General features: G+C 35.1%; 2 protein-coding genes and 1 long non-coding RNA gene across 3 annotated transcripts; all 3 read left to right on the top strand.

The window, feature by feature from the left end:
• Positions 1 to 344: 344 nt before the first annotated feature.
• Positions 345 to 5,171, top strand: LOC133291601 (uncharacterized). The gene is made up of 3 exons (XR_009748819.1): positions 345 to 473; positions 566 to 686; positions 5,053 to 5,171. It is a non-coding gene; the product is annotated as an uncharacterized LOC133291601 (long non-coding RNA).
• A 584-nt stretch (positions 5,172 to 5,755) lies between these two features.
• On the top strand, positions 5,756 to 7,247 carry LOC133291599 (uncharacterized). The gene is made up of 4 exons (XM_061489884.1): positions 5,756 to 5,958; positions 6,481 to 6,589; positions 6,665 to 6,985; positions 7,073 to 7,247. The coding sequence occupies exons 1-4, from the start codon at positions 5,864 to 5,866 to the stop codon at positions 7,091 to 7,093; spliced, it is 546 nt and encodes a 181-aa protein (XP_061345868.1). The 5' UTR covers positions 5,756 to 5,863; the 3' UTR covers positions 7,094 to 7,247.
• Positions 7,248 to 10,620: 3,373 nt separating this feature from the next.
• Positions 10,621 to 12,892, top strand: LOC133291602 (protein SRG1-like). The gene is made up of 4 exons (XM_061489887.1): positions 10,621 to 10,909; positions 11,707 to 11,954; positions 12,061 to 12,385; positions 12,520 to 12,892. The coding sequence occupies exons 1-4, from the start codon at positions 10,664 to 10,666 to the stop codon at positions 12,772 to 12,774; spliced, it is 1,074 nt and encodes a 357-aa protein (XP_061345871.1). The 5' UTR covers positions 10,621 to 10,663; the 3' UTR covers positions 12,775 to 12,892.
• Positions 12,893 to 13,186: the final 294 nt, after the last annotated feature.

The following is a 13,186-nucleotide window of genomic DNA, read 5'->3' as shown; positions in this document are numbered from 1 at the left end:
TGATTGTGTGGGCAACTAATGTGGCCTTTATAAGGCCTTGGGCACTCCCACTCTTTAGAGCTAGCTTTTGGGGTGGTGTATCCCAAGGTTCTTTACATGGTATCAGAGTCTCGCCGTCCTCCACTTTCTCTTGTGGCGTTTCTTGGCACAAGTAGGCTGGGCCTGTTGCATTGTCCACTCTTCAAGCCCAAAGAGCTCTCGTGTGAGGGGGCGTGTTGAGATATATAGTCCCACATTGGTTGTATGTGCAACTAATGTGGAGTTTATAAGGCCTTGGACACTCCCACCCTTTGAGCTAGCTTTTGGGGTGGTGTATCCCAAGGTTCTTTACACAAACATTCCAATGTTTTGGTAGGTACCACAAAGGTGCGTACTTGTTTTTGCCCTCTTATGTTATGAGAACACATGGAGCTAAGCAGCAACATGAAGCAGTCAAAAGGGCTCCCAAGAATCAACTAGAACCTGTTTTTGAGGTTGGAACTTGTTTTTGGAGAATGTGCATGCTCAGTTCATCATCCATAGTTTATTTTTGTTAAAATCAATGCTGGTATTGTTTTTTATTTAGGCCCCGGATACTCTTGGCTATACCAATGGAGGATAAACAAAAGGGTGCTCAATGGGATAAACCAGATATGGGATACAGGGCTAGTGGAGGACGTCTTGCTGACTTTGTGGATCGTGAAGATGTGAGTACCAAATAAAGTTTGTTGCCAATTTTATTTGTGTAAACTCTCAGATTCTGTCAAACTTAGCTATTCTGCTGAAAGAAGCTAATCTTCAACTAGAGTTTCTTTTCAGCACAACAGTGTAGATTTCCATGTAGGAAACGTGGAAATGAAGTTTTTCCCGGTTCACTAGGGTTTGATATGTACATATACATACAGACCCTTACATATTTTCCATTAATTTTCAAACTTTTTTATTTTGAATATGATTTGGATACACAATGGAAAATATTAACGAGCCTTGGCAATCCAAAATAGCAAATCCAATTCTAAGAAAATTTTAATCCAAAATAGCATACCTTCTAAGAGCCTGTTTGGATCCTCTCTATTTTAAGATAGAAGCTACTTTTAAGCTAAAGTTAAAAAAAAAGAGTTTAAGAAAAAACTAAAAGCTGTTTGTAATTACATAAATTTTGTAGCTTTAAAGCACACGTCTCAAAAAAAATCTCTTTCTATCTCTATCTCTATATATCTTCATTTAAAAAGAGTATACAATTCAAGAAAAGCTGATAAGAGCTTAAGAAAGAGCTCCTCCTGGGAGCTTTTGGCTTTTTTCTTCGTTATAAAAAGAGCTTTTCATTATAAGAGTTTTTCTCAAAACCTGTTTGGCTTATCTTATACTTATTAGGAGTAGAGAAGCTAAAAAAAAAAGATCCAATCAGACACTAAGTATACCCCTCATACCAGATAGCATGTACCAGCACTCTTTGACTTAACCTCTCTTTCGCTCTCTATATATTTTAGCCGCTGATCTACATATATCTTATGACTTGTAGTAAGATGGGTGCAATGACTAAGATTAGGTGTAAGATTTTTTATTCTTACTTCGATAAAAATTGATGATGTCCCGTGTATGTATATATATACGAGATAGGTTATTCTATTACCTTTTTTTCATGCCTACTATTCTCCAATATCATTAAAGTGGTAAGTAAGGGTAGGCATAATAATTTATCCCTATATATATATAGGGGTAGGATATACTTACCACCAAAAAAGTTCACTACCTTTACAACCAACCTAATCACCGTTGATTTTCGTCAATCTAACGGTTATAATTTATTGAAAATTAATAATTAATTAATAAATGCGACCCAATAATTTTCAATAAATTACAACCGTTAGATTAACGGAAATCAATGATGATTAAGTTAGTTGTAAAAGTTATAAACTTTTTTGGTAGTAAATATATCCTTCCCTATATATATATATATTATATATATATATATATATATATATATAGGTTTTTCTGCTTACTCTTATTTTGCCTATCTCTCTCAATACCGTTAGATTACAATATCATCCAACAGTGGAGATTTGCAGAATAAAATAAACCTTTTTCCCCTTTCTTTCTCTTCACTGTCTCCCACACTCTTTCTCTCTATCGATTTTCGTAATTTACAACTTGAAGTTATATTTGAATCTAAATCCATGCAATGATTAATGGCATGATAGTTCTGCTGGATGAGTATAATTTTCAAAATTTCTTGAATCTGATATAATTGAGCATGGCAGAAAACACAAATAACCCTTCATTTGAATTAATCCACAATTACCGTAACATTTCTACTTTGCTGTCGAAATTTGAAATGAATCAACTTATCTCCTTCTTCTTATCTTGTTTTTCACCTTAGAGTGAGAAAATGATCTCTGTTCTTGTTGAGAAATATAGTCCCACATTGGTTGTATGAGCAATTAATGTGAGGTTTATAAGGCCTTGGATACTCCCACCCTTTGAGCTAGCTTTTGGGGTGGTGACCTTAAGATTCTTAACATGGTATCAGAGCCTATCGATCAAGCTTCCTTATTTTTCCTTCTTTCTTCAAATTTTTTTCAGCCAAGAACCATGGCTGAAAGAACGTTCAAAATAACTGACCATCGGTCTCCTTTCTACACTCATTCATCTGATAGCCCTGGTATTCTCCTTGCTCTGTGGTCAATCAAACTACAACAATTGGGCTAAATTGCTCAAAATTGCCCTCATAGCCAAAAATAAGCTTGGTTTCATAACCGGAGATATCATCGCCCCAAAGGATGACAAATCCGACGAGTTTTTTGCCTGGACTCTATGCAAATCTATGCTGAATAGCTGGATCCACAATACCATTGATCCTCAATTAGAACCATTTATTAAATGTTTTGATACTGCCAAAGAATTATGGGATGACTTGAAGGAACGTTTCTCCATCTCCAATGGTCCTCGTATTTTCCAACTAAAAAGCACCATGTCCTCCCTACGACAAAATGGCTCCTCTATGGCAGACTACTACACCAAACTACGAGCCATTTGGGATGAACTAGAGACTAGTCGGTCCCTACGCCGTTGCACAACAGGTGCTGCTTGCGAATTTACAAAGTCTGTTGCTGATTAAACAGAACAGAACCATTTGTATCAATTCCTAATGGGTCTTGATCATGCTACTTACGGTCATGTGCGCACCCAAATTCTGAATACCAACCCTCTTCCTACCATGAACCGGGTTTTCGCAATGCTCTCACAAGAAGAAACTCATCATTCTATAGTCTCTTCCACTGCAGAACCTGCTGAGGCCTTAGGCTTTGTTGTGCAACGTCAACACTCCTCTATGGATGGCGCTGAATCTTCCAAGCCCAAAGTCGTTTGCACTCATTGTGGCAAACCATACCATGATGTCACTCAATGTTACCAACTTCATGGCTATCCCCCTCGCGATGGCTCCTCCTCACAGTTCTCTCTATGTTACACCCAACAACATGTCTACCTGGTTCCATAACATAGGGCATCTGAGTTTATTTCTTCTTGACACCCTATTTCAATTTTTTATGTAAAGGCCCATAATAATGGTTGGGTTAGATGTATTGAGAAAAAAGCTTGCACCTTATTTTGATGTTGAAGCGCCATTGAAGAAAGAGAAAGGGGAGGAGAGAGAAAGAGTGAGAGCCAGTGAGAGAGAGAAAGGGATAAAAGAATTTATTTTATATTGTAAATCTCCACCGTTATATGAGATTGTAATCTAACGATATTAAAAAGGTAGGCAAAGTAGTCAAAACAAGAGTAAGCAGAATAACCCATATATATATATATAGAGGTAGGATCCTTTGACACCGGTGTCAAATTTGAAGTTTGACACCTCATCTGATAGTCGTTAGATCAAAAAAGATCAACGACTCTGATTTGTAAGCATGTGACACCGTTGATCTTTTTTGATCTAACGGCTATCAGATGAGGTGTTAAATTTTAAATTTGATATCAAAGGATCCTACCCATGTATATAGTCTTGAATGGATGGTCAAGATTAGTTCCAATAATATCTTTCAGTAGCATCCTCTAGTTGGTTGCATGATTGCATTTGCATTTTGGCCAATGTTTACCATGTAATTGCTTCTTTATACTATCTCAATGGGTTAGATCAGCTCTTGAAGGTTGGGCCAGGGTGAAAAAATGTGTCTTGTGAGACAAACGTGCACTTGATAATTTCTAGATACTAAAAGAGCAGATTTTGGCCGGCAAATGAAAACAATTTAAGGTGTCAAGCCGCAAGAGTTGCCTAATGCACCCCCAAATTTGTCCTGTTCCATTGAACCAAGTCAAATGTTAGTTGATCTGCCGGAACTTTCTCATCTCTGATTTTTAAACCTTGCATTGTTCTCCGAAGTTTTGTTTCTTTTTTTGGTTTCTTTCACGGTCCTTTGTCTAATTTTTTATTTTAAGATTTTGTTCTTGCTTCAATACTATAGCGTCCTTTTTTTTCCCAACTGGTTTGGTTATTGGCTGTAACGCCATGAAAAATAGAATTTACTTTTATTTTTCTTTCTCACATATGGAACCTTTTTTTAGGGCACTACATATGGACGTTTACTGCAGTGGTTTACCAGTCATAAAATTGATTAACCTAGAAGAACTCATAAATAGACCAGAATATGCATAGTTACATGACATTAAGCCAATAATATGATTTTACACAGGGCATTCAAACACAAATTACACACAGAATCTATTTGTTCATTTCATCTTTAGCTCAAAACAATTAGAAACTAAAAAGACAGAAAAAAAACCTTTTATACTTGTTTTCTATTTTTGTAATAGATAAATTCGCAGTGCGGCAGGATAAGTGGATTGATTAACCATATAGAAAAAGGTTGAACCAGATTGTCACATCATTAACCAAGGACACATTAAATGCGTATATTAAATTATATCGTCTATGAAAGGCTTATATACACATTATGCATGATACTTTGGCCAAAGCAACAAGGTTGTCTGCACATTGAATCACATTCATATGATAAGATTATCATTCATCAAGAGCAACCAATCCTAGTAAGGAAAGAATGGCTTCTTTTTCAGTGGAAGAATTCATAGGAAATGGAATTTTGAAGGGACTACTCCCAAAGTTGTTGGAAGAAGGTTGGGATGATGTACCAACCCTGAAGGTTATGAGTTCAGAGGACATGGATTCATTACACATGACACAAAAGCAAAAGGTGGGTTATCATTATCGATAGTTATTATTTAATTCTGCTATCATCCTATTATTCAATCATAATCTGCTTCGGAATGCAACTTCTATCATTACCAGATAACACTCACTATAAAACTATATGCTTCTTATAGTCTTTTCCTTCTAATAACATAGGTAGCACTTGGAATCAGGTCTTACCTGCATGATCGTGGTTTGATGCAATATGCAGATAAGATGGAGCACTGTGAGAAAAGTCTTCCAGAAATTCTTAATTTAAGCACAATGGATCTTGTTGCCCAGTTTGAAATGAAGAGAGGCCACATTGCTCGTTTTGTACACACAACCAGAAATGATGACTCTCTTAAATTACGTGAACTTGCTGCTAGAAGAAGAACCAGCATAATGTCTAGTGATGATAGCATCCCCAAGAGTGTCGGATCCTATAGCTCAAGTAGTACGATGAGATCACATATAAGGAGTAATGCAGCTTCTGATAAATCATTGGAACAATCAATGGTTGATATGAGGATTAAAGATGGATATGTCTTTAAAGGGATTGTAGCTTCTGAGCCAGCTGAGTCTAGGGGATGTTGCTGTGTGAAAGTGAAACCACCTCCTGTCAGTGACCAAGTTGCTCCATATAGTGCTATTGAAAATATTTCAGTTCAAAAATTAACTCCAGAGTATAAGATTGGCATGGAACCATTGGTAAAAACCAAAGCACCTCCACTGAAGGCTTCAGCACTATGGCGAGATAAACCAGCTGTTTTCCTGTGCCTCCGAAGACCAGGGTAAATTGTTATATTACACTAGAGAATTGCCAATTTGGCTTGTATTGCAATATATTTACTTCAATCATGCTCTTCTGATAAATTTGCATGGGTTCAGACATGTGTGTCTTTGTAGTTGTTATGTGCATAAGGTCATTACTATAAAGAAACAAGATACAAACAATCAAACCAACACACACAAAGATTGATATAGAACAAATATTAACTTCTGAATCCCTGAAAATTCCCATATTTTTTTGAATACTTTAAATGGGGAAGGATCAACTTATGTTGGTACAATTCTTACGGTTATTGTTATTCACTGATCCCACATTCATGGTTAGTCATTGATCCAATTTGGATAAGATAATTCTAATTTATTATCTATGTGAACTATTAGATGCAAGTAGAATCAATGGCTAATAATAAATGTAAGACTTGTTAGATTTACATCGGTGTATGTTGATCCTCCCCACTTAAATGTCTCTTTGTTTGTTAGGGTGTAATTGTTTCTTCTTCATCACTTAAGTTCCTTGAAAACAGCTGCATCATGTGTAGAGCTGAGGCACACCAGCTTTTTTCCAGAAAACCCATATTTGATGCACTTGGGGTTCAACTATTTGCAGTCATTCATGAGCACATAGAGTCAGAGGTATTACCAGACTTGAGCCATTTTTGTTCTTTCATTCTACTTTTCATGACTTGACTTATTATTATGGTATAACAGGTAAAAAAATTCTGGCCTAGATATTGGGGTGGTGTTGTACTTCTTGATCGGGGTAGGGATTTCTATAGAGCTCTTGGAGGGGGAAAACTGCTCAAGGAGAAGTTCCTATCAGGATTTTTGCTGAATACAAGAGCACTTTCCAACTTCAAGCGTGCAAAAAGCTTGGAAGTTAAATACAATTTCAAAGGAGAAGGTGAAATAAAGGGTGGACTCTTTATAATAGGGAGTGGAAAGACTGGCATTGCTTACCAGTTTATAGAAAGGAACTTTGGTGATTGGGCACCAGTAGCTGAAGTCATTGAGATCTGTACTCAAATGCAGGTAACATTTATTGTTTTCTTCTTTTTCATAAAATTATGATTTCTCTTTATTAGATATTATGTTACAAATCTTTTAAACATGATGCAGAACCAACAAGGATTACAGTGATTGAATATGTTCAGCCAGTCACTAAAATTCTCCAGGATACAACTTTTTGGCAATATATGTCAGTATTGGCTCATGCAGACCAAATTGATAAAACTCTATTATTTGTTCCAATATAAATTATGTATTTCCCCCCCTAATATTTAACCTTTATGTGCACCGGAAATTATGTACTTGTTAACTCAGATTCAGTAAAGGAAACAATAATTTGCCTCGGCAATAAAGTGCACTCAATTAATGGTTACCAGCTACAACGATGCATTATTAGTTAAAATGAACTTAAACTACATTACTTTTTTTTCATTTTATTGTGCTTTTGAGAATGGGATCAATGATTTTCATCTTATAATGATTATTTGAACAATATAACTAGCAGCAATTCACAGCATCATGAATTAAAGTAACACAAATTAGTTTTCTTTTTGATAGAGTTGCCAAAAAGAGCCTGCACAAACAATTTACCACTTTAATTCCAAATCCTTCTAAGATCAGCAGTTGACTCTGTACAAAAGAAAAATATCTTTTAACAAAACAAAATATAGAGCTTATAAACATTCTCATAACAGAGCGTGACTTAGATGTAAATCACATGAATCGGAGATTTCTTAACTGGCCATGTATACTGATAAGAACAAATACAATATGGGCTGACCAATATGTATCGAGCCAAATCACACACGGTTGAGATATAGATTGTTGTTCTTGGTCTTGGACCTGGAGTTGAGGTTAGATCTTATTTTGTCTCTGTCTTTTGTTGTAGCGCGTTGGATCTGAATGGGAGTACCTGCGATGACACTCCGATGCTTAAGTCAGTATCAGAGGCAGGAGTTTATATGCTATTAATGTAAATGATGATTATACCTTGGTATTGTACCATCTGCTTATATAATGTTTAGAATGCCGCCTTAGCAAGGCAACTTGGCCTCTGAGTGGTCAGGCTTGGGCTGCACGTCACTGCTAGGACCTGAGTAGCCTTAGCTTCTCTAATGTCCAGTTGTAGAGTCGCGGTAAGCTGGTGCTGTCTTTCGTTTATTGGTATAAAGGCGCGGTGGGATTGCCTTGGGCCTTAAGTTAGCTTCCTTAAGGGGGTTTTGTCCGCGATATGAGTATCGCGTCTCGTCCAGCGCGGTGAGGGCATCGCGTCTTATGCACGATGTTTGTCCATCGCGCTTTGCTTTGGATCTTTAATGGGTTTGGGCTTCTTCCACTGGGCCTATATTTTATCCTGATCATATACTAAAATATTTCACTCCAGTTTTTGGAGAATATCTTGAGTGTTAGGGATGCAATGAGTTTTCGATACATTTTCTATTCATAATGTGACACATGTCTTATTTTTTATCGAATAATTCTCTCACCTAATTTTAAAATAAGTTATTTATTAATAATTTAATAAAAATAAATCACATATATTATATATAGAAGATACATCGAAAATTTAGTGGATCATTAGCGCTGAATAAATTTTCTAGTTTTGGCTAAAGAAGTCGAACTTGCAAAACAGAAAGCACAACATAAAAGAAGTCCGAGCAATAGCTAAAACCCTCCAAACAAGTGAACCCATACTGGTCAGATTACCCACCGTAATGTCCACATAAATTAATCAATTGCCACGTCCCTCTAAAACAATATGGGAGAAATAGATTTGAATTCTCTTATGTTAAAAAAATATATGATATCATCATGTAAAAAATTATAATCATATAAAGATAGATTAATAATAATAAATAAATAAAGAAAAAATATTAAAATAAATAATTATAAAAATATTGATTGACTTTTGTATGATTTCCGGGAAAGAGGGTGATTCATAATTTATAGAATTGTCAATATAAGCTGGCCCACTCTATTTAGCCCAGCCGAAAAACAAAAGAGGGCGAAAAACCCACAAAGCCGTTTCAACTAGGGCAACCAAAATGAATTGAAGCATTTATTGACAGTTCTACAAACTTTTAGTCCTTTTATTGAATAAATAAATTGAAACCATTAAAAAAAAAATCACATCCAAACAAACCTAAGTATAATAGAAAGATAATGCACTCACAAACATGTTTTTTCGTGTTGTGTAAGTATACCCAAGTGTGCAATGCTCCTCTCCAAATAACAAATAGTCAATTGTCTATCTAATGTGTTTTATTTATGGTAGGGGTGGCAATACAGATATTGACCCGCGGGTTGACTCGTGACCCGACTCGTCAAATCACGTGTCGTGTCAACCCGCAGGTCAGGCGGGTTGTGTCAAGGTTGTGTAAATGTGATCCGTTTTTTTTCGTGTCGGGTCACGTGTCATCCCGCGGGTTCGCGTGTCAACCCGCACAAGTGTCATTTTTTTATTTTTTTATTAAATATTTTATTATATTATTATTTTTATTCATTTATATATTAATATATATAGTCATTGTTTAGTATAGAAAAGAATAGAAGGAACTAAAAATCTCAAAAAACAGAAGCTAATCTTTTTTTATTTTTATTTTTATTTTTTATTGTTTTTAATTTATTTATTTTTCAAAAAATCTCACTTTTTTTTAAAATTTTAAATTTTGCGGGTCGTGCCGTATTGACCCGTGACCCACAACGGGTCGTGTCAGGGTTTGTGTTTTATGACCTGTTTACAAAACGGGTCGTGTCAAATAGTGTACGGGTCAAAAACGTGTCGTGTCGTGTCGGGTTGACCCGTATTGCCACCCCTAATTTATGGTTTTAATGTTTCTAGAGTATATGTAAATATAAGCTATCTATATTTACTCTCAAAACGACGTTATTTTAAGTTGCAAGATTAAAAAATTATAATGATAAAAACTGTTATAACTTTGAAATAAGTTATAATTACAAAAATACATTAATTTTTGTCTCAAAATAATGTCATTTTGGGCTCAATACAGATAACTTATGTGTATTCATTGCAGAAAAATGAACTCTTTATTTATATGAATTAATGGAAAATTATATTCTCATGTTACATGAGATTACTCTTTCATATTGTACTCGTATCAAATAACGTATCACTTTTTTTTTTTTTAAATCGATGGGCTCCACTTCATTTATGTTAATAGGAGATAAAACTCCTCTCCTATTGCATGAAAAAAAAATCCCCTTTATTAATTCAAATCAAAGGTACACTATTTCAAATTTTGCTGCGGTTATTTCTATATGATGTGAATATTATATTAGCCACATGAACTTTGTGTAAAATAAATAAATAGTTCTAGATTTGTAGCCATATTCAACATAGGCGGAACGAAGGCATCACATAACAACAACACAAGAAGACAAATGCAATTAATGGAAGCATCTGTAAAGAAAAATTGCTCCAATAAACAATAGAGTCTGCTTTAAATGTATATATTAACACTATCTGTTCATCATTGATAAGTTGATAAGTTTTGTTAGGTTGATTTGGAAAAGTCATTTTGTATAAATATATAATATTGAAACTTGATGGTCCCCATGACTTTGAAATTGAATTGCAGCTTCATATTTATTCCAATATCTCTCATCAAATTAACCCAAGCAAGGGGATTGATCACTGATCAGAGAAAGAAATATCAAGCTGACTGGACTTGTTTTGCAGCTATGGATCCGGAAATGGTCAAGAACCTTGGAACCTCTATAATAGTTCCTTCTGTCCAGGAGCTAGCAAAGCAAACCATGACCAAAGTTCCAGAACGATATGTTCATCCAAATCAAGACCCTCCTGTTGTATCTCACACAACATCTTTGCCACAAGTCCCAGTCATTGACCTCAACAAATTGTTGTGTGAAGATGCAACTGAACTGGAGAAGCTGGATCATGCATGCAAAGAATGGGGTTTCTTCCAGGTTTGGATTATTGTGCTCCTTTATTTTATTTTTACCTAGTGTTAAAACCGTGCCCTGTTCATAGTCAAGATAGAGTAAAACATGGATATATAATAAGGAGAATCATCAGCTTACAAATTTTTTTTTACAAATTTTTGTAAATTACACTGTGTACTTCTGGAATAACATAATGTAACCGAGTGTTCTCCCGGAAGTACATAATATAGTTTGTAAGAATTTGTAACGTGGACTTGTAACATATAACCCTCCTGGTATAACAATACTTTTTTTGTTTTTTTCACGATGACTGAAATAAAATTATATCTTTAATAGAGTGCCTTTTGATTTCAGTTCATTGTAGCCTCAATTTTTCTAAGAAATCAGTTTTACACGCATCATGGATATAAATTCAAATCGCTATCTTTTTTGGGAATTTTCTTACATGAACATAGTGTTTATTAGGCACAACTAATCAAAAACTTAACATCCACTGATCTACTGCACAACAATAAAAAAAAGTTCTTAATGATGTCATTTTAATAGACACGTAGTCATGCAAAAATTGCATATCCCCTTTGTCCTTTTCATTGAAAAATGACAACTTATCAAAATAATTTCCCTCTCTCATAAATGATTGTACTTTCCCTTTCAATTGTCAATACTTTTGCCGAACTTACCATTTTTTTTCTTCAATTGAAATGAAAATGAAGGGGACAACACAGACTTGATTGATATGGATATGCCATAATTCAAGAAATTGCTGAATGATAGTATTTTTTTTTTCTTGTTAAATTTTTTATTATGAAAATTAATGATAGGTGATCAATCATGGAGTCAATCCTTCATTGGTGGAAAATTTGAAGATAGATGTTCAAGAACTTTTCAATCTTCAAATGGAAGAGAAGAAAGTATTTTGGCAGAAACCAGGAGAAATGGAAGGATTTGGTCAGATGTTTGTTGTATCAGAGGAACACAAACTTGAATGGGCAGATTTATTCTACATTGTCACTCTTCCTTCATACATAAGAAATCCCCACTTATTTCCTACTATTCCCCAACCATTCAGGTTCTCTCCCTCACTATTTTTGTTTTTTTGTATGCATTTATCTTGCTAGCTACCACCTTAACTACAGAAAACTCAAAGAAAGTAACAAACATTGTTTTCATTGCAGAGATAATCTGGAGAGATATTCATTAGAACTGAAAAAGCTGTGTGTCTCAATCATTGAGTCTATGACAAAAGCTCTTAAGATCAATCCCAATGAATTGCTAGAGTTATTTGAAGAGGGAGGCCAAGCAATGAGGATGAATTACTACCCTCCATGTCCCCAACCAGAACAAGTCATTGGACTCAATCCTCATTCTGATGCTGGTGCCCTTACAATCCTTCTACAAGTGAATGAAATGGAAGGCCTTCAAATAAGAAAAGATGGAATGTGGATTCCTATTAAACCTCTTCCTAATGCTTTTGTCATCAACGTTGGAGACATGTTAGAGGTAACTATAGCACAAAATCATTAACTCACAAATCCTATTATCATTTGATATTTAAGTAATTTTACAACACTATAAGAATAAGACATTCTGATTTTAAGTATTTTTTTTTGTACATATCCTAAATTGTGTGGCAGATAATGACCAATGGTATTTACCGAAGCATCGAACATCGAGCAACAATTAACTCAGAGAAAGAGAGGATTTCCATTGCTGCATTTCACAGTGCTAGGATAAACGCAGTTATAGGTCCAGCACCAAGCCTTGTTACTCCTGAAAAACCTGCAGAGTTCAATAGAATTAGTGTAGAAGAGTTCTATAAGGGATACTTTTCACAGGAGCTGCAAGGGAAATCATATATTGATGTCATGAGGATCCAAAATGGGATATAGTAAAAGTTCAATTCGCTTTGATGGGAGGATGGAAAATTAAACAATAACACAGCAAAAAATTATGTCACAAGCCATAGCTAATGTACAATATTACAATAATGCATGGCACCGAGTATTGTCTCACTTTTCAATGATTGAAGCTGAACATTTTACCTTGGAAGCTAATTTGGATTAGCAAATTATTATCGTGGGGTTTTTAATATGTGTGATCTTGAACTAGTTTTAATTAGCTGATATGTGGAAGGGGTGTGTCCTCCAACTCTTTACATCAATTGGAAATTTCTGAACTAATGATATATACTCAATGTTTCACTAACTCTATTAGTAGCTGAGAAGTTGAGCCACATTAAGGGAAACGGAAAACACAAGTAAAATGAAAGCAGAGCAATAGCTAAAAAACCCACCAAACACT

This window comes from Gastrolobium bilobum, unplaced genomic scaffold, assembly GCF_033153095.1.
Source record: "Gastrolobium bilobum isolate Gb01-03AN ecotype WA unplaced genomic scaffold, APGP_CSIRO_Gbil_v1 utg41369, whole genome shotgun sequence".
NCBI lineage: Eukaryota > Viridiplantae > Streptophyta > Magnoliopsida > Fabales > Fabaceae > Gastrolobium > Gastrolobium bilobum.
Note: the sequence above shows the minus strand (reverse complement) of the source record. Positions and strands in the feature narration are given on the sequence as shown.

Excerpts from the sequence above, each read along its gene's own strand:
- LOC133291599 (XM_061489884.1), top strand. The coding sequence starts at position 5,864 with ATGGAACCATTGGTAAAAACCAAAGCACCTCCACTGAAGGCTTCAGCA. Across the intron at positions 5,959-6,480 it reads CTGTGCCTCCGAAGACCAGG|CTGCATCATGTGTAGAGCTG; the intron begins GTAAATTGTTAT and ends CCTTGAAAACAG. Across the intron at positions 6,590-6,664 it reads ATGAGCACATAGAGTCAGAG|GTAAAAAAATTCTGGCCTAG; the intron begins GTATTACCAGAC and ends ATGGTATAACAG.
- LOC133291602 (XM_061489887.1), top strand. The coding sequence starts at position 10,664 with ATGGATCCGGAAATGGTCAAGAACCTTGGAACCTCTATAATAGTTCCT. Across the intron at positions 10,910-11,706 it reads AAGAATGGGGTTTCTTCCAG|GTGATCAATCATGGAGTCAA; the intron begins GTTTGGATTATT and ends AATTAATGATAG. Across the intron at positions 12,386-12,519 it reads ACGTTGGAGACATGTTAGAG|ATAATGACCAATGGTATTTA; the intron begins GTAACTATAGCA and ends ATTGTGTGGCAG.